Source organism: Nyctereutes procyonoides, unplaced genomic scaffold (assembly GCF_905146905.1).
Source record: "Nyctereutes procyonoides isolate TBG_1078 unplaced genomic scaffold, NYPRO_anot_genome, whole genome shotgun sequence".
In the NCBI taxonomy this organism is placed as follows: Eukaryota; Metazoa; Chordata; class Mammalia; order Carnivora; family Canidae; genus Nyctereutes; species Nyctereutes procyonoides.
This window is the reverse complement of record NW_026575147.1, coordinates 9,536,001-9,558,353: the sequence shown is the minus strand read 5'-3', so window position 1 is coordinate 9,558,353 and position 22,353 is coordinate 9,536,001. Positions and strand designations below refer to the sequence as shown.

Below are 22,353 nucleotides of genomic sequence, written 5' to 3'. Positions count from 1 at the left end.
CCGCCACTCTCTCCGCAGCCCGCGCCACGCCCCGGGCCCGCCCCCCGGCCCGCCCCCGCGGGGCGTCCCTAGCAACGCGCGCTCTCACTCCTTGCCCCGCCCCTTCCGCGCGGCGCGAGGCGCGAGGCGGCGGCGGCGGCGGCGGCGGCGGTGGTCTTTGCGCCTGCGCGCGGCCGCAACCGCCAGCCAGCTCTCCTCCCTTCCCCTCCCCCCGTTTCCCTTCTCCTCCTCCTCCTCTCCTCCTAGAGCGAGACAGCAATATGGAGCCTGAGGACCTGCCGTGGCCCGGCGAGCTCGAGGAGGAGGAGGAGGAGGAGGAAGAGGCGGAGGAGCCGGAGGAGCCGGCGGAGCCGGCGAACCCGGGCTCAGAAGAGGTGGTGACGGTGGAGGAGGTGGAGGAAGAGCAGAGGCGGGAGCTGGACTCGGACTTTAACTCTGAGAGCCCTCCTCGGGAGAGTACGGACGAGGAGGACGACGAAGAGGCCGAGGCCTGGCTGCAGGCGCACCCCGCTGGGCCTCTGCCTCCGTCCTCGCTCTCGCGGCACCGCTTCTCGGAGAACCAGCAGACCGGCCGCGAGCAGGTGAGAGGGGGGCTGCGGTCGCGCGGAGTGAGGCGGAGTGAGGCGGAGTGAGGCGGAGTGAGGCGGGCGTCTCTGAGCGCCGCGCTCTGGCCCGCTGCCGGCTGCCCGCTGCCGGCTGCCCGCTGCCCGCTGCCCGCTGCCCGCTGCCCGCTGCGGTCGCCGTGCGGGACAGGACTGAACACGCCTTCCAAGGCTTGTAGCGGCCGTCTCGCCTCGTGGCCCCCAACGCTTGCCCGGGTTCTGGCGGACTGCCTCAGTCTCCCATTCTCTCTTGTTTCCGGCTCTCGCAGGGTCCCGGGCCTTTTGAATTAGACCAGATGTTCGGGGAGTCCGTATTCCCAGCGGGTGTAGTTAACAGTGCTTTGGGGAGGAGGTGGGGCTCCTGGTGCCCGTTTGTAGGCGTGGAGAGAGTGATTCTCCTGGGACTGCCGTGTTTGGGGAGACGGTTAGGAGATTAGTATGCCTGAAGGGCAGGCCTCTCCTCGAGGGAGTAGTGTGGATTATGGACGCTACGTGATTAGTCTCCGGAGGCTCCTCGCCTGTTTCGCTTCTCCAGACCCTCCTTTGTAGCAATAAGGGGGTCCCTCGTAAATAGCAGAAGGCTTTTGCTGCAGCTCCAGTTTGGAAAACTAGAAAGCACAAGGTAATGCACAATGGAGAAAAGAGCTGATTTTAGGGTCGGCCCCTGAAGACCATTTTGACAAGGGCTACATTTAATTCATGAACTTTTCAGGGAGAAAAAAAGGTTTGCTATTCAGTTTGGATATCAAATCATCACATGTTTTGTTCAGTTTCTGTTGTGTGCAGGATTTACCAAAAGAAGCCTAGGATTTATTGCCTAGGACTGCTCCATAGACGAGGTACAAACTGCAGAGTGAACTAAGTACAGCAAAGTACAAGTGAAGAGACAGAAGAGACATATATAGATCTGTGCTGTTCAACAGTCATCACTAGCCGTAGGTGGCTCTTTGTATCTTATTTATTTAAAATGAAATAATATTTAAAATCCAGTGCGTCTCTTGTACTAACCACTTTTTAAGTGCTCAATAGCCACAATTTGACTAGTGGCTGCTGTTTGACAGTGCAGATAGAGACTAGTTCCATCATCACAGAAAGTTCTGTAGGACTTTGATGCTATAGACTGTTTTGATTGTCAAAAAGTAGTAGTTATTGTTTTGCCTGGTAAATATTCCAGTGGGCACTTAATTCATTGAGCTTTCACCATGGGCATTCAGGTGTCCTGCAGGATGCCAAGGAACCTTGGAGAACCCAAACATTTAAAAACATTTTTAAGTTAATTTTTAAGAATTTAAATTCAGCTCATTAACATGTATTATTAGTTTCAGAGGTCAAGGTCAGTGATTCATCAGTCTTTTTTTTTTTTTTTTAAGATTTTATTTATTTATTTATTCCTGAGAGAGAGAGAGAGACAGAGAGAGAGAGGCAGAGACACAGGCAGAGGGAGAAGCAGGCTCCTTGCCGGGAGCCCTATGCGGGACTTGATCCCAGGACCCTAGGATCATGCCCTTAGCCAAAGGCAGATGCTCAACCACTTAGCCACCCAGGTGTCCCTCATCAGTCTTATATAATACCCTGTCCTCATTACATCACCCAGTTATCCATTCCCCTAACCCCCTCCCCTCCAGCAACCCTCAGTTTGTTTCTATGATTAAGAGTCTGTATGGATTGTTTCCTTCTCAGATTTCATCTTGTTTTATTTTTTTCCCTCTCTTCTCCATGATCCTGTTTTGTTTTTCTTCTGTTTGTTTCTGTAAGAGTCTGTATGGTTTGTTTCCTTCTCAGATTTCATCTTGTTTTATTTTTTTCCCTCTCTTCCTTTTCTTCTCTCTCTCTCTCTCTCTCTCTCTCTCTCTCTTTTTTTAAGATTTTATTTATTCATGAGAGACACAGAGAGAAAGAGGGACAGAGACATAGGCAGAGGGAGAACCAGGCTCCCTGCAGGAAGCCCGATGTGTGGGACTCAATCCTGGGACTCCAGGATGGTGCCCTGAGCCAAAGGCTCAACTGCTGAGCCACCCAGATGTCCCTGTTTTGTTTCTTAAATACCATATATGAGTGAGATCATATATATATATATATGATCATATATGAGTGAGAGTTGTCTTTCTCTGATTGACTTATTCGCCTAGCATAATACCCTCTGGTACCATCCACATCGTTGCAAATGGCAATATTTTATTTATTTATTTATTTTTTTTTGTGACTGAGTAGTATTCATATATATATATATATATATATATATATATATATATATACACCACCTCTTCTTTATCCATTTATCTGTTGATAGACATCTGGGCTCTTTCCATAGTTTGGCTATTGTGGACATTGCTGCTATAGACATTGGGGTGTAGGTGCCCCTTCAGATCACTACATCTGTGTCTTTGGGGTCGATACCTAGTAGTACCACCATTGGGGTGGTAAGGTAGCTCTATTTTTAACTTCTTGAGGAACCTCCATACTGCTTTCCAGAGTGGCTGCACCAGTTTGCATTCCCACCAACAGTGTGAGAGGATTCCCTTTTCTCTGCATCCTCGCCAACCTCTGTGTTTCCTGACTTGTTAATTTTAGCCATTTCTGACCAGTGTGAGGTGGTATCTCATTGTAGTTTTGATTTGTATTTCCTTGGTGCCAAGTGACATGGAGCATTTTTTCATGTGTCTTTTGGCCATTTGTATATTTTCTTTGGAGAAATGTCTGTTCATGTCTTCTGCCCAATTCTTGATTGGATTATTTGTTCTTTGGGTGTGGACATTTTTTTTTTTTTAAGATTTTATTTATTTATTCATGAGAGACACAGAGAGAGAGGCGGAGACATAGACAGAGGGAGAAGCAGGCTCCATGCAGGGAGCCTGATGTGGTGCTCAGTCCAGGGACTCCAGGATCATGCCCTGGGCTGAAGGCAGGCGCTAAACCGCTGAGCCACCCACGTGTGCCTGGGTGTGGAATTTGATAAATTCTTTATAGGTTTTGGATACTAGCCCTTTATCTGATAAGACATTTGTAAATATCTTCTCCCATTCTGTTGGTTGATTGTCTTTTGGTTCTGTCAACTTTCTTTGCTGGGCAAAAGCTTTTTATCTTGATGAAGTCCCAGTAGTTCATTTTTGCTTTTCTTTCTCTTGCCTTTGGAGATGTGTCTAGCAAGAAATTGCTGTGACCAAGGTCATAGCAGTTGCTGCCTGTGTTGTTCTCCTCTAGGATTTTGATGGATTCCTGTCTCACATTTAGGTCTTTCATCCATTTTGAGTTTATTTTTGTGTATGGTGTGAGGAACTGGTCCAGTTTCATTCTTCTTCTTTTTTTTAATTTTTTTAAATTTATTTTTATTTATTTATGATAGTCACACAGAGAGAGAGAGAGGCAGAGACACAGGCAGAGGGAGAAGCAGGCTCCATGCACCGGGAGCCCGACGTGGGACTCGATCCCGGGTCTCCAGGATCGCGCCCTGGGCCAAAGGCAGGCACCAAACCGCTGCGCCACCCAGGGATCCCTCAGTTTCATTCTTCTGCATGTGGCTATTCAGTTTTCTCAACACCATTTTTTGAAGAGACTCTTTTTTTCATTGGATATTTTATCCTGCTTTGTCCAAGATTAGTTGACTGTAGAGTTGAGGGTCCATTTCTGGGTTCTCTGTTCAGTTCCATTAATCTGTGTGTCTGTTTTATCATTTATTTATTTATTTATTTATTTATTTATTTATTTATTTATTTATTTATTTATTTATTTATTTATTTATTTATTTATTACAGTCACACAGAGAGAGAGAGAGAGAAGCAGAGACATAGGCAGAGGGAGAAGCAGGCTCCATGCACCGGGAGCCCGACGTGGGATTTGATCCCGGGTCTCCAGGATCGCGCCCTGGGCCAAAGGCAGGCGCCAAACCGCTGCGCCACCCAGGGATCCCCTGTGTGTCTGTTTTGTGCCAGTACCACACTCTCTTGATGATTACAGCTTTGAAATAGAGCACAAAGTCCAGAATTGTGATGCCACTAGTTTTGGTTTTCTTTTTCAACATTCCTTTGGCTCTTCCGGGTCTTTTCTCATTCTATACAAATTTTAGGATTTGTTCCAGCTCTGTGAAAAAAGTTGATAGCATTTTGATAGAGGTTACATTGACTATATAGATTGCTCTAGGTAGCATAGACATTTTAACAATATTTGTTCTTCCAATCCATGAGCATGAATGTTTTTCCATTTTGTTGTGTCTTCCTCAATTTGTTTAAGTGGTCTATAGTTTTCTGTACTCAGAAAACAACCTTACAACCAAGTCTTTTCCTGTACTCAGAAAACTATAGACTACTTTGCATCTTTTGTTACCGTTATTGCTAGGTATCCTATGGTTTGGGGTTCAGTTGTAAATGGGATTGACTCCGTAGTTTCTCTTTCATTGTTGGTATATAGAAATGCCGCCGATTTCTGTGCATTGATTTTATATCTTGCCATGTTGCAGAATTCCTGTATGAGTTCTAGCAATTTTGGGGTGAAGTCTTTTGGGTTTTTAACATAGAGTATCATGACATTTGTGAAGAGTGAGAGTTTGACTACTTTGCTGATTCGGGTGCCTTTTATTTCTTTTTGTTGTCTGATAGGTGAGACTGGAACTTCCAGTTGAACAACGGTGGTGAGAATGGGCATATCGGTCATATTTCTGACCTTAGGGGAAAAGCTCTCGAATTTTTCCCCATTGAGAATGATATTTGCTATGGCTTTTTATATGTGGCTTTTGTGATATTGAGGTATGTTGCCTCTCTCTCTACACTGTGAAGAGTTTTAATCAAGAAGGGATGCTGTACTTTGTTAAATGCTTTTTCTGCATCTATTGAGAGGATCATATGGTTCTTGTCCTTTCTTTTGTTAACATAGTGTATCCCATTGATTGATTTGTGGATGTTGAACCATCCTTGCAGCGCAGGAATAAATTCCACTTGGTCATGGTGACTAATCCTTTTAACATACTGTTGGATTCTACTGGCTAATATCTTGGTGAGAATTTTTGCATTCGTGTTCATCAGGAATATTGGTCTGTAATTCTTTTTTTTTTTTTTGTAATTCTCCTTTTTGATGGGTTCTTTGGTTTTGGGATCAAGATCAAGGTAATGCTGGCTTCGTAGAGTTTGGAAGTTTTCCTTACATTTCTGTTTTTTGAAACTGCTTCAGAAGAAGAGTAGGTATTGATTCTTCTTTAAATGTTTGGTAGAATTCCTGTGGGAAGCCATCTGGCCCTGGACTCTTGTTGGGAGATTTTTGATTGCTTGCTTCAATTTCGTTGCTGGTTATCCCCCCCCCCAAAAAAAAAATATATATATATATATATATTTATTATTTTTTTGTAAATCTCTGCCTTTCTAGTGTTCATGTAAGGAGGCAGACAAAATTCATTTGGTCACATAAATAAAAGTAAAACTTGGGATCCCTGGGTGGCGCAGCGGTTTGGCGCCTGCCTTTGGCCCAGGGCGCGATCCTGGAGACCCGGGATCGAATCCCACGTCGGGCTCCCGGTGCATGGAGCCTGCTTCTCCCTCTGCCTGTGTCTCTGCCTCTCTCTCTCTCACTGTGTGCCTATCATAAATAAATAAAAAAAAAACAAAAAAAAAAATAAAATAAAAGTAAAACTTTATGTACTAACATGCTTTTTTTTAAATAAAAATTTTATTTATTGTGCTAACAGTGCTTTGAAAGCATACGATAAGGAAATCTGACATTGTTAATTGAAGCTGGAGAAAGCTTCCTTGGGGAAGGTCTGATAAGAGCTAAAATCTGAAGACAAATTAAGGTTAACTAGGCAAAGAGAAGAGAAAAACCTCCTAGTTGAGGGAAAGACACATGGAAAGGTGCTGTTGGAGAGAGCATGGCATTTCCAGGGAACCAAAGGCAAATATGGATGCAGGCTTTTTCTCTGGAACTTTGGAAAGTCATTGAAAATGTTTAAGGCATTTTCAGTGACAAGATTTGTGTTTCAGAAAGATCACTTTGTAGCAGAATGGGGAACAGCTTTGACAGCAGGATGGAGTAGGAAGTGGCAGTAAGTCAGGGATGCTAATTAATTAGTAAGCCATTGCATCATTGCCAGGCAAAAGATGATAATACTTTGGGACAAGAAAGTATGGGTGGATATAGAAAAAAGTAGACTGATTTAAGAAGTATTTAAGAGGTAAAATCATCACATTTATCACTTAATTTTACATTACTACTATACTAATAATACTAATAATATACTAATAATAGATTAGATGTGGAACATGAAGGCTAGAAGATGTCTGGGTGTTAGAATATTGAATGAATAATTGTCAAATATTGAGATATGGCCAGGTTAATGATGAGAGTGTTGGAAGGGAGGGATTGGTTGAGATGAGCATTAAGATTATAAGATTGGTTTTGGCGATAAGGGGAGAAGTTTGTGTTGGAGATTTCAAGTTATAAGTTACCTACATACAACCATAATTAAAGCCTATCTTGTTCATGAGGTCTTCTAACTTTTATTTTGTTCTATGACTTCTTGTTTGAATAACTCTTAGTATTTAAATTTATATCTCTAAGCCTAGAAGAAGAACTTGTTAAACTACTTTAACTCTTATTAGAGCCAATGTGAAAAATTTTATCTTAGGCCCCCCCCCCCCCTTGGTTAAATGATTTTATTTAAAAGACACTGTGGGAGGGCAGCCCCAGTGGCTTAGCGGTTTAGCGCCACCTGCAGCCCGGGGTGTGATCCTGGAGACCTGGGATCGAGTCCCACATTGGGCTCGCTGCATGGAGCCTGCTTCTCCCTCTGCCTGTGTCTCTGCCTCTCTCTCTCTCTCTCTCTCTCTCTCTCTCTCGTCTCTGTCTCTATGAATGAATAAAATAAAATCTTAAAAAAAAAAAGACACTGTGGGAAAACAACACCATAATTTTGCCTAATTGATCTTTGACCCTAAAATACAGCAATGTAAGAGAAGGAACATTCAAGACAAATGATCAAATAAAATTAGTTTATTATTTTTTTAAAAATTTATTTAAGTTAAATTAACATATAGTGTATTATTAGTTTCAGGGGTAGAATTTAGTGATTCATCAGTCTTATATAACACCCAGTACTCATTACATCATGTGCCCTCCTTAATGTCCATCACCCAGTTGTTATTCTATCCTCCTACCCCCTTCCCTACCAGCAACTCTGTTTCCTATGATTAAGAATCTCTCATGGTTTGTCTCCGTATTATTCTGTTTAACAGTGATCTATGTGTAATAAAAACCTTGCTTCTTAGAGCTCATTGTTTTCCCGCAGAAGTGTGTGGTTCGTTCGTCTTTCTTTCTTTCTTTCTTTCTTTCTTTCTTTCTTTCTTTCTTTCTTGAGAAATCCGATGTTTTGATATTTTCCTGTTTACCTTGGAGAATACATGAAAGTCTAGATGATGTTTTGTATTAAAGGTAGATTTTTTTTTAAGGTAGTTTTAAGGTGATATAAAGAGTATTAAGATTTTTTTCCTTTTGTTCACTGACCTTAAAATTTATTGGCATAAATTGGAAAATATTTGAAGGGGAAACTTTAACATGTGACTTGCTAGACATTTATGAACTATAAAATCTTATTTTTAAAAAGATTTATCTATTCATCAGAGAGAGAGAGGGCGCATGTGCAATTAGAGAGGAAGGGCAGAAGGAGAGGGAGAGTTTTAAGCAGTTTCCATGCTGGCTTTGGAGCCTGACCCAGGGCTTGATCTTAGAATCCTGAGATCATCACTTGAGCTGAAACCAAGAGTCATTCCACTGCTTAACCAACTGTACTATTTGAAGATGAGTTTGTTGTGTAGTATTTAATGAGTGTATTAAAAGGATGAGTCCAAATGATAGGAAATATTAATTTAATTCAGTCTAGTCTCAGGTTAAATGACAAAATAGTAAAAATTTGCTTCACTCATTCACTCATGTATCTCTTACTAGATCATAAGGATCATAATGGTAATGTATAAAGTAGCAATTAAGTTCATAGTCCTGTTCTGATACTTAGCTAAGGCATGGGACTGTGTTAATTAAGTTCAGAGTGAAATGTTCCCGCCCAGCCTTAAAACCAAGTCTTTTTAAGAGTTCAGGAAGTAAGTGGTTCACAGTCTTTACTGTGTTGGCCTTAATGCTGGTCCAGTAGACCATTCAACATGGATCGTTTCAAACAGTTATTTTTTTTTTAATTTTTTTTTATTTATTTATGATAGTCACACAGAGAGAGAGAGGCAGAGACATAGGCAGAGGGAGAAGCAGGCTCCATGCACCGGGAGCCCGACGTGGGATTCGATCCCGGGTCTCCAGGATCGCGCCCTGGGCCAAAGGCAGGCGCCAAACTGCTGCGCCACCCAGGGATCCCAACATGGATCGTTTCAAACACCTCTCCTTGTAATTCCTAAATTTAAATTTCTGAGCTGTGCTAGGGAAAATGATTTGGCTACATGGCTTGCTATCACCAGAAATTCTTGGTCTCCAACTTTTAAGTAGGTCATCAACAGCGTTTGGAAATCTATGTATGTTTCCTCCTTTAGCTTCTTCTACATCTTCACTCTTTTATCCTCTAGCCCTTTTGGATGTTCAGACTCTCCCATCAGGTTATCATTTCATGGGAGAAAAGAACAGAGCCTGAGCTCCTTCTTCACCTTTCTGCTCCCATCTCCAAATTTGTCTATAGTGTATAATTTATGTTTTTGATACATATTTTATTCTTAATGTTAATCCTTGTTTTCCTAGGATAAAAAACTATGTTACAGTTTTTCTCTTAAGGAATTGCTGGATTTTATTTGCAGATATTTTTTAAATGATTATAGTTTTAAGGTTGAATTATTTTTTTAACCTGTCTTTATCAAATATAGCATTAATTTTTTTTTTAAATTTTTTAAATTTTTCTTTAAATTTATTTATTTATGATAGTCACACAGAGAGAGAGAGAGAGGCAGAGACACAGGCAGAGGGAGAAGCAGGCTCCCTGCAGGGAGCCGGATGTGGGACTCAATCCCTTGGCTCCAGGATCATGCCTTGGGCCAAAGGCTGGCGCTAATCCGCTGAGCCACCCAGGGATCCTTCTTTTCACATTCTTTTTTTTTTTTTTAAATTTTTTATTTATTTATGATAGGCACACAGTGAGAGAGAGAGAGAGGCAGAGACACAGGCAGAGGGAGAAGCAGGCTCCATGCACCGGGAGCCCGACGTGGGATTCGATCCGGGGTCTCCAGGATCAGGCCCTGGGCCAAAGGCAGGCGCCAAACCGCTGCGCCACCCAGGGATCCCTTCTTTTCACATTCTTGATAGTGTTTTTTTAAGCACAAAAAGTTTTATTTTTGATGAAGTCTAATTTATCTTTTTGTTGTTGTTGCTTGTGGTTTTGGTATCCTATCTTAGAAACTGTTGCTGAATGTGAAGTCCTAAAGATTTAACCCCACTGTTTTCTCTAAGAGTTTTTTAGTTTTTGCTCTTACATTTAGGGCTCTGATCAATTTTGAGTTGTTTTTTTTTTAAGATTTTATTTATTCATGAGAGACACACACGGGGGGGGGGGGGAGAGGCAGAGAGGCAGAGACACAAGGCAGAGGGAGAAGCAGGCTCCATGCAGGGAGCCGGATGTGGGACTCGATCTCAGGTCTCCAGGATCATGCTCTGGGCTGAAGGAAGCGCTAAACCACTGAGCCACCTGGGCTGCCCAATTTTGAGTTATTTTTGCATGTGGTGTTCAACCTCATTCTTTTGTATGTGGCTACTCAGTTGTCCCAGCACCATTTGTTGAGAAGGCTATTCTTTTCAATTGAATGGTCTTAGCACTCTTGTTGAAAATCAGTTGACCATTGATATATGGGTTTATTTCTGGACTCTCAGTTCTGTTCTATTATTCCATATGTCCAAATTTATACCATCCTACACTTTTTTGATTACCATTGCTTAATAGGAAGCTTTGAAATGAGGATATGTGAGTCCTCCAACTTTGCTCTTCTTTTTCAAGATATTTTTGGCTATTCTGGATCCCTTGCAATTCTATATGAATTTTAGGATCAGCTTGTCAATTTCAACAAAGAGGCCGGCTGGTGTTTTGATAGAAATTGCATTGAATCTGTAGATCAGTTTGAGAATATTGCCATCTTAGCAATGCTAGAGCTTCTGATCCATGAACATAGGATATCCTTCCATTTTTTAGATCTTTTGCAAATATATTCAATACTGTTTTGTACTTTTCAGGGTATAAGTTTGATATTTTTTTTCTTAAATTATTCTAAATACTTTATTTTTTTTGGTGCTGTTGTAAGTAGTTTTTTTGAATTTCATTTTGGGATTGTTCATTACAAGTGTATAAAAAGACAATTGATTTTTTTTGACAATTTATTTTTGTATGTTCATCTTGTCACCTGCAATTTTGCTGAACTCGTTTATTAGTTCTAATAGATTGTTACTGGACTTTGTAGGATTTTCTACATAAAAGACCATGTCAAATGTGGTCAAATATGGTTTCATTCTTTCCTTTTCCTTTTTTTTTTGGTTTCATTCTTTCCAAATCTGAATGCTTTTTATTTATTTTTTCTTGTCTAATTTCCTTGGATAGAATTTCCAGTATAGTGTTGAATAGAATTGGTGAAAATGGATATCCTTGTCTTATTCCTGATCTTAGGAGAAAGCATCCAGTTTTTTTATTTTTTTTATTATTATTATTTTTAATTTTTATTTATTTATGATAGTCACAGAGAGAGAGAGAGGCAGAGACACAGGCAGAGGGAGAAGCAGGCTCCATGCACCGGAAGCCCGACGTGGGACTCGATCCCGGGTCTCCAGGATCGCGCCCTGGGCCAAAGGCAGGCGCCAAACCGCTGCGCCACCCAGGGATCCCAGCATCCAGTTTTTTAACTGAAAGTAGGATATTACTTGTAGGTTTTTCATAGGTGCCTTTATCAGATTGATGAAATTTCCTTCTGTTCCTAGTTTGTGGAGTATTGTTTATCATGAAAAGGTATTAGATTTTGTTAAATTATTCTATTTGGTGTATTGATATTAGGATGTTAAGCCAAGTGTGCATTCTGGAGATAATTTACTTCATCGTGGTGTATAAATATTTTATATGTTGTAAGACATAGGAACATATATAGGTGTGTATGTATATATGTACATATATATATACACACATATATATACACACACTAATTTGCCTAATATTTTTTATTAGTGTGTGTATATATATATATACACTAATTAATATTTTTAAAAAGAATATTTGCATCTATAGTCTCAAGATAATGGTCTATAGTTTTTGTGATGTTTTTTGTCTGGCTTAGTATCCAGGTAATACCGACTTCATAAAACGAGTTGAAACTGTTCCTTCTGACCTGTGGCGTAAACAGATGCTGTGTGGACGCTTGTAGTCGGCGTCCGAGGGTGTAGGTCACCATGAGCCGGCTCCAGGATGAGTACGACCCCTACGCAGTGGAAGAGCTTAGCGACGAGGAACCCGCTTTGAGCAGTTCTGAAGATGAAGTGGATGTGCTTTTACATGGAACTCCTGACCAAAAAAGAAAACTCATCAGAGAATGTCTTTTAAATCATCTAGTGAAGATGAATTTGAAAAAGAAAGGGAAACTGAATTAAATTCCACCATAAAAACAATGGAGGATACTCTCTGGAAACAGGGTCTTCCTCAGGAACTGGAAAAGTTGGAACAGCTCTGACAAAGTACTATGATGATATATATTTTGATTCTGATTCTGAAGATGAAGACAAAACAGCACAGGTAACCAAGTAGAAAAAGAAAAAACGACACAGGATTCCAACAAATGATGAGTTATTATATGATCCTGAAAAAGATAACAGAGATCAGGCTTGGGTTGATGCACAAAGAAGAGGCTACCATGGTTTTGGAATACAGAGACCATATCAATAACAGCAGCCTGTTCCAAATAGTGATGCTGTCTTGAATTGCCCTGCCTGCATGACCACACTATGTCTTGATTGCCAAAGTCATGAATCATACAAAACTCAGTATAGAAAAATGTTTGTGATGAATTGTTCTGTCAACAAAGAGGAGATTCTAAGATACAAAATCCCAAAGAACAGGAAGAAAAGGCGAGGCCATAAGAAGATGAGGTCTAACCACGAAGACACTGCAGAGCAGACAGAGGCACAAGCAGAAGAAATCTATCACCCGGTTATGTGCACCGAATGTTCCACGGAAGTGGCCATCTATGACAAGGATGAAGTGTTTCATTTTTCCAACGTTTTAGCAAGTCATTCTTGAATAGTTCAGTTGGCATTTAATTGCCCAATACAGTATATAAGGCAAACATGGACAGTTATTACCCTCTTGCCTATTCATATCAAGTAACATTCTGAGCGGTTATCTGAGGATGCAGTGTTTATCTTTTTGAAAGAGAATGGTTGGTTGTCAGCCTTCATCCCTCCACCTCCTTTAAAAATTTTTTCCCCAGCTCTGATGGGCCTGATAATTCATTCCCTCTTTGATGGGCATTTGGAAACTATGGGGCTTTTCGTGTATTAAAGCTCTTTAGAATTAAAATGTTCTGCAGTTATAAGTAAAAAAACAAAACAAAACAAAACTGTTCCTTCTGTTTATGAAGGATTGGCATTAAGAATTTTTTTTTTATTCATTTATTTATGATAGGCACACAGTGTGAGAGAGAGAGAGGCAGAGACACACACAGGCAGAGGGAGAAGCAGGCTCCATGCACTGGGAGCCCGATGTGGGATTCGGTCCTGGGTCTCCAGGATTGCGCCCTGGGCCAAAGGCAGGCGCTAAACCACTGCGCGACCCAGGGATCCCCCTTTTTTTTTTTTTGGCATTAAGAATTTTTTGACTCTTTGGTAGACTATACCATATAAGTCTGGGCTTTTCTTTTGGGAAAATATTTTATTATTTTTTTGGGGGGGATATTTTAGTTACTAATTGATTCTCTTTCCTTGCTATGTGTCTCTTCTGATGGTCTGTTTCTTCTTCTTCTTCTATTTTTTTTATTTTTATTATTTTTTTAACTAAAACAGTTGACAATTTTATTTTCACATTTCGCAATACAAATGAAAATTGCCTTTTTTTTGTTGTTGTTGTTTGTTTGTCCCACTACTCCCCTGGAAAAACTATTCTCTCTTTGATAGGAAGGGGAAGCAAGTCTTCCTTATGCTGTTAGAAAACACCCAGAGTCACAGCACCATGATCTTCTGGTGAAGTAGAACAAGTAATATAAAATGAATATAAAGAGCTTCTTGTCTCTCCTTATCTGTCTGGTCAAGTCATTCTTGGCCAAGTGGGCACTCATGGGATGAGCAGGAGGTCTCATCATTGGGGGCCCAGGCATCATTGGCATGTGGCCTCCCATAGGTGGCCTCATTCCAGGAGCAGGTCCCACTGGCATCATCCCAGGAGGAGGAGGGCCCATCATTGGCATCATGGGAGGGAGGGGCTGGCATCATACCAGGGCGAGGAGGACCTGGGAGACTGGGGGGAGGTGGGATCATTGCCCCTGCAGGAGGAGGAGCAGAGAATGGAGTAGGAGATATCTTTCCTTGTTGAAATGCAGCGGTTGTTTTGTCAATCAGGCTCTGAGCCTACTCTTCCATCCATTTCTGATACTAGTCTTTCACATTCTCTTTGTGTTTCCTACCACTGCAGTGTGTCTTTCTCACAGATGGAGAGTCATGGGTGAGGTATGTGTCGCAGTAGTCACAGTAAAACTTAGGCGTGTTGCTCTGCAGGCCGTTGACCACTCTGTCCTTCTTCTTTTTTAAAATATTTTTTATTTATTTTATTTAAGAGAGAGAGTCAAAGAATGAGAGCATGAGTGGGAGCAGGGGGAAGAGGGAAAGGGAAAAGCCGTACAGTATTGATCTCAAGACCCTGGGAACATGATCTAAGCCGAAGGCAGATGCTTAACTAACAGAGCCACCCCAGATGCCCCTTTCTGTTTCTTCTTGAGTTTTCAGTAATTTGTGTTTTCATTTCTTCCAGGTTATCAACTTTCTTAACATATGGTTTTTCACAGTATTTCCTTATAGCTATTCGTATTTTTCTTTTTTTTTTTAAGTTGCTATTCGTATTTCTATAAGATTGGTAATGAAGTTCCCTCTTTAATTTCTGATTTTAAGTAAAATGAGTACTGTCATTTTTTCTTGGCAAGTCTGGCTAAAGGATTTTTAATTTTGGTGATATTTTCAAAGATCTAATTTTTAGTTTCGTTGATTTTTCACTGTTCTGTATTTCATTTATTTCTGTTTTTTTTTTAGATTTCTGTTTTAGTCTTATTTTTTTCCTTCTGTTTTCTTTGGGGTTAGTTTCCTTTTTTTTAGTTTATGTTGCATGGGTAGACTTTTACTTGAGATCTTTGTTATATTTGTAATGTACACGTAGCTATAAATTTCCCTGTAAGCACTGCGTTGGCTTCAATCCATAGTTTTAGTATGTAGTATTTTTGTTACCATCTCAAAATATTTGAAAATTCTTGTTGTGATTTCTTTTTTTGACCCGCTGGTTATTTAAGAGTTTGTTGCTTAATTTCCTCCCATTTGTGAATTTACTCAATTTCCTTCTGTTACCGATTTCTGCCTTTATTTTATTTGGAGAATAAACTTTTTATATTTTGAATTATTTAAAAATTTCAAGGCTTGTTTTATGGCCTAACATATAGTCTATCCTGGAGAATGTTCCATGGATGCTAGAGAGGAATGCATATTCTGGGCTCTGGGCGGGAAATGTTCTATTATATTTGTAGATCTAGTTTGTTTATGGGAGCATTCACATCTTATAGTTGCTTGTTGGTCTCTTGGCAAGATGGCTATCCTTTTTTTAAAGTAGACTATTTGGGGGATCCCTGGGTGGCGCAGCGGTTTGGTACCTGCCTTTGGTCCAGGGCGTGATCCTGGAGACTCGGGATTGAATCCCATGTTGGGCTCCCGGTGCATGGAGCCTGCTTCTCCCTCTGCCTGTGTCTCTGCCTCTCTCTCTCTCTCTCTCTCCTCTCTCTGTGACTATCATAAATAAATAAAAATTAAAAAAAAAACTTAAAAAAAATAGACTATTTAGGAGCAGTTTTGTTACAGAAAAATTAAGCAGAAAGTACAGAATTCCTATACATTATCCCTCTCCATTTTTCCTATTATTAACATCTTGCACTATTGTGGGTTTGTGACAATTAGTAAGCCAGTATTGATACATTATTATTATTATTTAATATTTTATTTATTCATGAGAAACGCAGAGAGAGAGAGGCAGAGACACAGGCAGAAGCAGGCTCCATGCAGGGAGCCCGACGTGGGACCCGATCCGGGTCTCCAGGATCACACCCTGGGCTGAAGGCGGTGCTAAACTGCTGAGCCACCCAGGCTGCCCCTGATACATTATTTTTAATTAAAGTCCATAGTTTATGTTAAGGTTCACTCTTGATATATCCTATGGATTTTGACAAATGTATAATGTCATATATCCATTATTACAGTATTGTACACGTAGTTAGAATCAAACAGTATGTAGCCTTTTCAGAATGACTTTCACTTATGCATTTAAGTTTCCTCCATGTCTTTTTACAGTTTGATAGCTCATTTCTTCTTTTCTCCTTGACTTTTTTTTTTATTGTGGTAAAATATACATAACATAAAATTTACCATTTTAACCATTCTTAAGTGGTATTACACATTTGTTGTGTAACTGTTGCCATCATCCATCTCCAGAACTGTTTTATCTTCCCAAACTGAAATTTCAACATCTCTGCCATATCCGAGTCAAGTTGTGATGCCTGCTCTGTCCCATCAAACTGTTTTTGTCTTTTAGTATGTCTTAATTTTTTTTCAAAGTCACATATTTACTAAGTGAATACGATCTGAATTCGAACTGAAGTATCTAAGCCTGTAGTGTGAAGTTTTATATTTACCTGGCTAGAGTGGGGTTGTGCTTACTTTTTGGTGTAGCTTTACGTGTCCTGGGCTAAAATTTGGAATTTGGTGACCTTCTTTTTGTCTCCTCTGTCATCTTTGGGTTTCTCTAAGGATTTATTCTTTTTTTTTTTTTTAAGATTTTATTTATTTATTTGAGATGGAGAGAGAGCACAAGTGGGGAAGAGTGTCAGAGGGAGAGAGAGCAGTAGACTCTCTGCTAAGCAGGGAGCCTGATGTGGGGCTCAATCCTAGGACCCTGAGATCATGACCTGAGCCACCCAGGTACTCTAGAATTTATTCTTAAATAAGGCCTGAGATGTACTTTCAGTTGTATTCCCCTATTATTATTAGGAGCCCTATTGATGCAGGAAAATGTGTGTGAGGTGGGGAAGGAAGTGTTCTGTAGGCCTATTATTAGGTTTCAGGGTCCCCCCCCCCCGCACCCCGCCCCGGACTGTGATTTTTTACTGAGGTTTTCATTGTCTTTCTCTGAAGTGAGACAGGAAAGCTAAAAGAGGGCTGGAGTTGGGTATTTCTTTATGCCCTTGTTGAAGGCTAGAAGAAGCTGATGTTAATTACTTTCCTTCCCCTAGGTCTCCTAGTCTCTGGCAAAACCCAAGTGGGGTAGGCTCTGGTTAAATAGTTTTTTTGAGGGCAGGTCTTATTAAGAACAGAATGCTCTGAGTACGTTTCAGAATGGGTACTTATCCCCTGCCCCTGTCAGAAGCAGGAGATTTTTCTTTGATTTTTAACTATGGGAACCTGGTACAGATCCTAGAGTAAAACTCATGGGTTTTATTTTTTTATTTTTTATTTTTTTAAATACATTTTTTTTAATTTTTATTAATTTATGATAGTCACAGAGAGAGAGAGAGAGAGAGAGAGAGAGAGAGAGAGAGGCAGAGACACAGGCAGAGGGAGAAGCAGACTCCATGCACCGGGAGCCTGACGTGGGATTCGATCCCGGGTCTCCAGGATCACGCCCCGGGCCAAAGGCAGGCTCCAAACTGCTGCGCCACCCAGGGATTCCCAACTCATGGGTTTTAAATCTCAGGTTGTTCACCCTGAACCTCTAGCAAGTTGTCAATAACAATTTAGGTTTTTCTACACTAGTACTGTTTGCCATGTGGGGGTATCTACTCCTTGGATTTGGCTCCAATAAATTGTAATTCTCAAAAAAAAAAATTGTAATTCTCCATATCTGCTTCTCTGTTTCTCCCATATTTAGGACTATGGTTTGCCCTTCATTTCAGTTCCCTAATGGCAGTAAGAGTTGTTGGTTTTCAATTTGTTGAGCCTTGTCACTGTTGTCCTTGTTTGTTACGGAAGTGATTACTTTCTAACCCTTTGCATGCTGGGCCAGAACTCTTGTTTTTGTTATTTTTATAACAGACTTCATTGTTTAGATTCACAGAAAATTTGAGCAGAAAAATTGAGCACAGTGTAGGCATACTTTGGAGATATTGTGGATTCGGTTCCAGACCTTTATAATAAAATGAATATTGCAGCAAAGCAAGCGAAAGGAACTTTTTGTTTGCTCAGTGCACATAAAAATTATGTTTACATTATACTGTAGTCTGTTATGTGTGCATTGTCTAAAACAACAATGTACATACCTTAGTTACATAATTGCTAAATGCAAACCATCATCTGAGCTTTTAGCAAGTTGTAATCTTTGCTGGTAGAGAGTTTTGCCATGATGTTGATGATTGTTGACTGATCAGGGTTGTGTTTGCTGAAGGCTGATGTGGCTGTGGCAATTTCTTAAAATGACAAAAATGAAGTTTGCCACATTAACTCTTCGTTTCATGAACAATTTCCCTGTAACATGTGACGCTATTTCATAGCATTTTACCCACAGTAGAACTTTTTTCTCTTTAGAGATTTATTTCTTTAGAGATTATTTAGAGAGGGGGGGGGAGAGAGAGAGAGAGAGAGAGAGAGAGAGAGAGAGAGAGGGGAATAGAGAGAAGGGGGGGAGGAGCAGAGGGAAAGTGGGAGACAGAACCTCAGGTAGACTCCCTGCTGAACATGGAACCTGATGGCAGGGTGTTTGATCTCACGACCCTGAAATCATGACCTGGGCCAAAATCAAGAGTTGGATGCTTAGCCAACTCAGCTGCCCAGGTGCTCTTCCACAGTAGAATTTCTTTCAAAACCGAGGTCAGGGCAGCCCGGGTGGCTCAGCGGTTTAGCGCCGCCTTCAGCCCAGGGCATGATCCTGGAGACCTGGGATCGAGTCCCATGTCGGGCTCCCTGCATGGAGCCTGCTTCTTCCTCTGCCTATGTCTCTGCTTCTCTCTCTCTCTCTCTCTCTCTCTCTCTCTCTCTCTCTGTCTCTCTGTCTCTCATGAATAAATAAATAAAATCTTAAAAAAAAACAAAAAAAAAAAAACCCGAGGTCAGTTCTCTCAAACCTTGCCACTGCCTCTCACACCCTTGCCATTAAAGATTATATAATATTTTTATTTTATTTTATTTTTAGATTATGTAATATTTTAAATCCTATATTGTCATTCCAATAGTCATCACAGCATCTTCACAAAGAGTAGTTTCCATCTCAAGAAACCATTTTCTTGGGACACCTGGGTGGCTGCCTTTGGCTCAGGATGTGATCCAGGGTCCCAGGGTTGAATCCTGCATTGGGCTCCCTGTGAGGAGCCTGCTTCTCCCTCTACCTATGTCTCTGCCTCTCTCTCTCTCTCTCTCTCTCTCTCTCTCTCTGTGTCTTTCATGAATAAATAAATAAAATCTTTAAAAAAACCCAACCATTTTCTTTGCTTGTTCATGGGAATCAACTCTTCATTAAAGTTTATCATGAGATTCTAACAATTTGGTCATATCTTTCTTTAGGCTCTACTTCTAATTTTAGTCCTCTTACTATTTATATCACATTTGCAGTTACTTCTCCCACTGGTATTGAACCCTCAGAATCATGCATGAGAGTTGGAATCTATTTCTTTCAAACCTTTTAATGTTGATAATTTACCTCTTCCTGTGAATCATGCCTATTCTTAATATCATTTAGAATGATGAATCTTTGCCAGAAGGTCTTCAATTTAATTTTCCCGGATTCATCAGAGGAATCTCTATCTATGGCAGCTATAGCTTTATGAAATGTGTTTCTTCAATAACAAGACTTGACAGTCCAAATGACTCATTGATCCATGGGCTGCAGAATGGACGTTGTATTAGTAGGCATGAAAACAACATTAATCTTGTACATCTTCATTAAAGGTCTTGGTGAGTAGGTGCAATGTCAATGAGTGGTAATATTTTGAAAGAATTTTTTTTTTCCTTAGTAGTAGGTGTCAACAGTGGGCTTAAAATATTTATTAGACTCTATTGTAAAAGATACTGTTGTCCAGGCTTTTCAGTGTTCTACTTATAGAGTCCAAACAGTGTAGATTTAGCATAATTCTTAAAGGCCCTAAGATTTTCAAAATGATAAATGAACATTGGCTTCAACTTAAAGTCACCAGCTGCATTAGCCCCTAACAAGAGTCGACCTGTCCTTTGAAGCTTTTTTTTTTTTTTAAAGGTTTTATTTATTCATGAGAGACACAGAGCAGAGACATAGGCAGAGGGAGGAGATGCAGGCTCCATGCAAGAGCCTGATGCGGGACTCCGGGATCACATCCTGAGCCAAAGGCAGCGACTCAACCGCTGAGCCACCCAGGCGTCCCTGTCCTTTGAAGCTTTGACGCCAAGTGTTGACTTCTTTCTAGCAATGAAAGTCCTAGATGCCATCTTTTTCTAACATAAGGCTGTTTTGTCTACATTGGAAATCTGTTGTTTAATGTAGCTCCCTTCCTTAATTATCTTAGCTACGTCTTCTGGTTAACTTGCTGCAGCTTCTACATCAGAACTTGCTGCTTCACCTTACACTTTTGTTATAGGGACGACTTTTCCCCTTAATCTCATGAACCAACCTCTGCTAGCCTCAGACTTTTCTGCAGTATCCTCACCTCTCTCAACCTTCATACAATTGCCAGAGTTTTAAGGCCTTGTTCTGGATTAGGCTTTTCCTTAATTAAGGGAATGCTAGATTGTATGCTAAGAGTATGTTTAATTTTGTAAGAAACTGCCAAATTTTTCTAAAGTGACTGTACCATTTTGCATTCCCATCATCATTTAGTAATGAATAAGAGTTTCTGTTACTCAGAGTACTTCTGTACTCTGAGCAGCATTTGGTGGTGTCAGTGTTTTGGATTTTGGCCATTCTACTAGGTGTGTAGTGATGATCTCATTATTTTAATTTGCAGGTCCCTAATGATAATATGATGTTCTTGTTTTCCAGATGTGTATTTCTTTTGGTGAAGTATCTGTAGAGATCTATTGACCATTTTCTAATTGGGTTGTTTTTTGTTTTCAAAACAAATCACTGAGTTTTAAAGGTTGTGTATTTTGGTTAATAATCCTTTATCAGATATGTCTTTTACAGATATTTTCTTCCAGTCTGTGGCTTATCTTTTTATTCTTTTGACATTGTCTTTCACAGAACAGAGTTTTTAATTTTGATGAATCCAATTATCAATTACTTCTTTCAAGGATTTTGCCTTTGGTGTTGTACCTAAAAATTGTTCATCATACTCAAGATCATCTAGGTTTTCTCCTGTATTATTTTCTAGGAGTTTTATAGTTTTTATAATTTCACATTTGCACTTACATCTATGATCAATTTTGAGTTAAATTTTGTGAAGCATGTAAAATTAGTGTCTAAATTCAAATTTTTGCTTGTGGATGTTTAGTTTTAGCATCATTTGTTAAAAAGACTGTCTTTGCTCCATTATATTGCCTTTTGTTCCTCTATCAAAGATTAGTTGATTCTATGTGGAACATTTCTGGGCTTTGTTCTGTTACAGTGATCTCTTTGTTCTTTTGCCAATACTACACTGTCTTGATTGCTGTAGCTTTATAGTGATTTATGAAGTCAGGTAGTTATCAGCCCTCCCCCTTTGTCTTCTTTAATTTTGTGTTGGCTGTTCTGGGTCTTTTGCCTTTCCTTATATACCTTAAATCAGTTTGTCAATACCCACAACATAATTTGCTTAGAATCTCTTGAAAGTAAATGATATATCTTTTTAAAACACAACAGAAAATTATTTTATAAACAAACACCATATTCTCTTATACTTTTAGAAGCTGCTTAAGCATTTATAGACTTTGCAAGACATATAATAACAGGACATATAATAATATATGTAGTAATTATATTATTATTTGATTGTGATTGCAATTTTGTTGAATCTATACATCATGTTGTGAGGAATTGACATGTTGGTATTATTGAGTCTTCCAAACCATGAGCATGGTAATTAATACCTTTTTGATTTATTTCATCAGAGTTTTATAATTTCCATCATATAGATTTTATACCTATTTAGTTAAATGTATACATGAGTATTTTAATTTGGAGAGTGCTAATGTAAATTTCAGATTCCAGGTGTTCATTACTGGTATATAGGAAGGTGATTGATTTTTTTCCTGTTTTTTAATGTTCGAGAATCATTCACAGAATATCTATCTACTTTTTTGAAATTGGAGTATTAGAGTCTATTTATTATTGAATTGTCTATTTCTCCCTTCATTACTTTCAGTTTTTACTGGGGGCTCTGATGTTAGGTGCATATGGAGTTTTGTATTCTGACTTTTGTCAGTATGAAATGTTCCTGTTTATCTTGAGTAATTTTTTTTGTTGTTTTAATGTTTTTTAAAAAAATATTTTTCAGTTTCAATTCCAGTATACTAACATATTATACTAACAGTATAATACCCATATACTAACATTAGTTCAGGTGCACAATATAATGATATAACAATTCTGTACATGACTTAAGTGCTCATGATTAATATACTCTTAATCTCCTTCACTTAT

The 22,353-nt window shown here is 39.7% G+C and overlaps 1 protein-coding gene and 2 pseudogenes across 6 annotated transcripts in view; 2 read left to right on the top strand and 1 right to left on the bottom strand.

Annotated features, from left to right (window-relative positions):
• Nucleotides 1-221: 221 nt before the first annotated feature.
• Nucleotides 222-22,353, top strand: part of ALMS1 (ALMS1 centrosome and basal body associated protein) — a 222,472-nt gene continuing 200,340 nt past the window's right edge. For all 6 annotated transcript variants that reach the window (XM_055312267.1, XM_055312271.1, XM_055312268.1 and 3 more), the window contains exon 1: nt 222-581. In XM_055312267.1, coding sequence (XP_055168242.1) covers nt 261-581 — 321 coding nt within the window. In that variant the 5' untranslated portion in view covers nt 222-260. The remainder of the gene's footprint in view (nt 582-22,353) is intronic.
• LOC129501281 (E2F-associated phosphoprotein-like) lies at nt 11,938-12,971 on the top strand (annotated as a pseudogene).
• Nucleotides 13,825-20,697, bottom strand: LOC129501379 (U1 small nuclear ribonucleoprotein C-like; annotated as a pseudogene).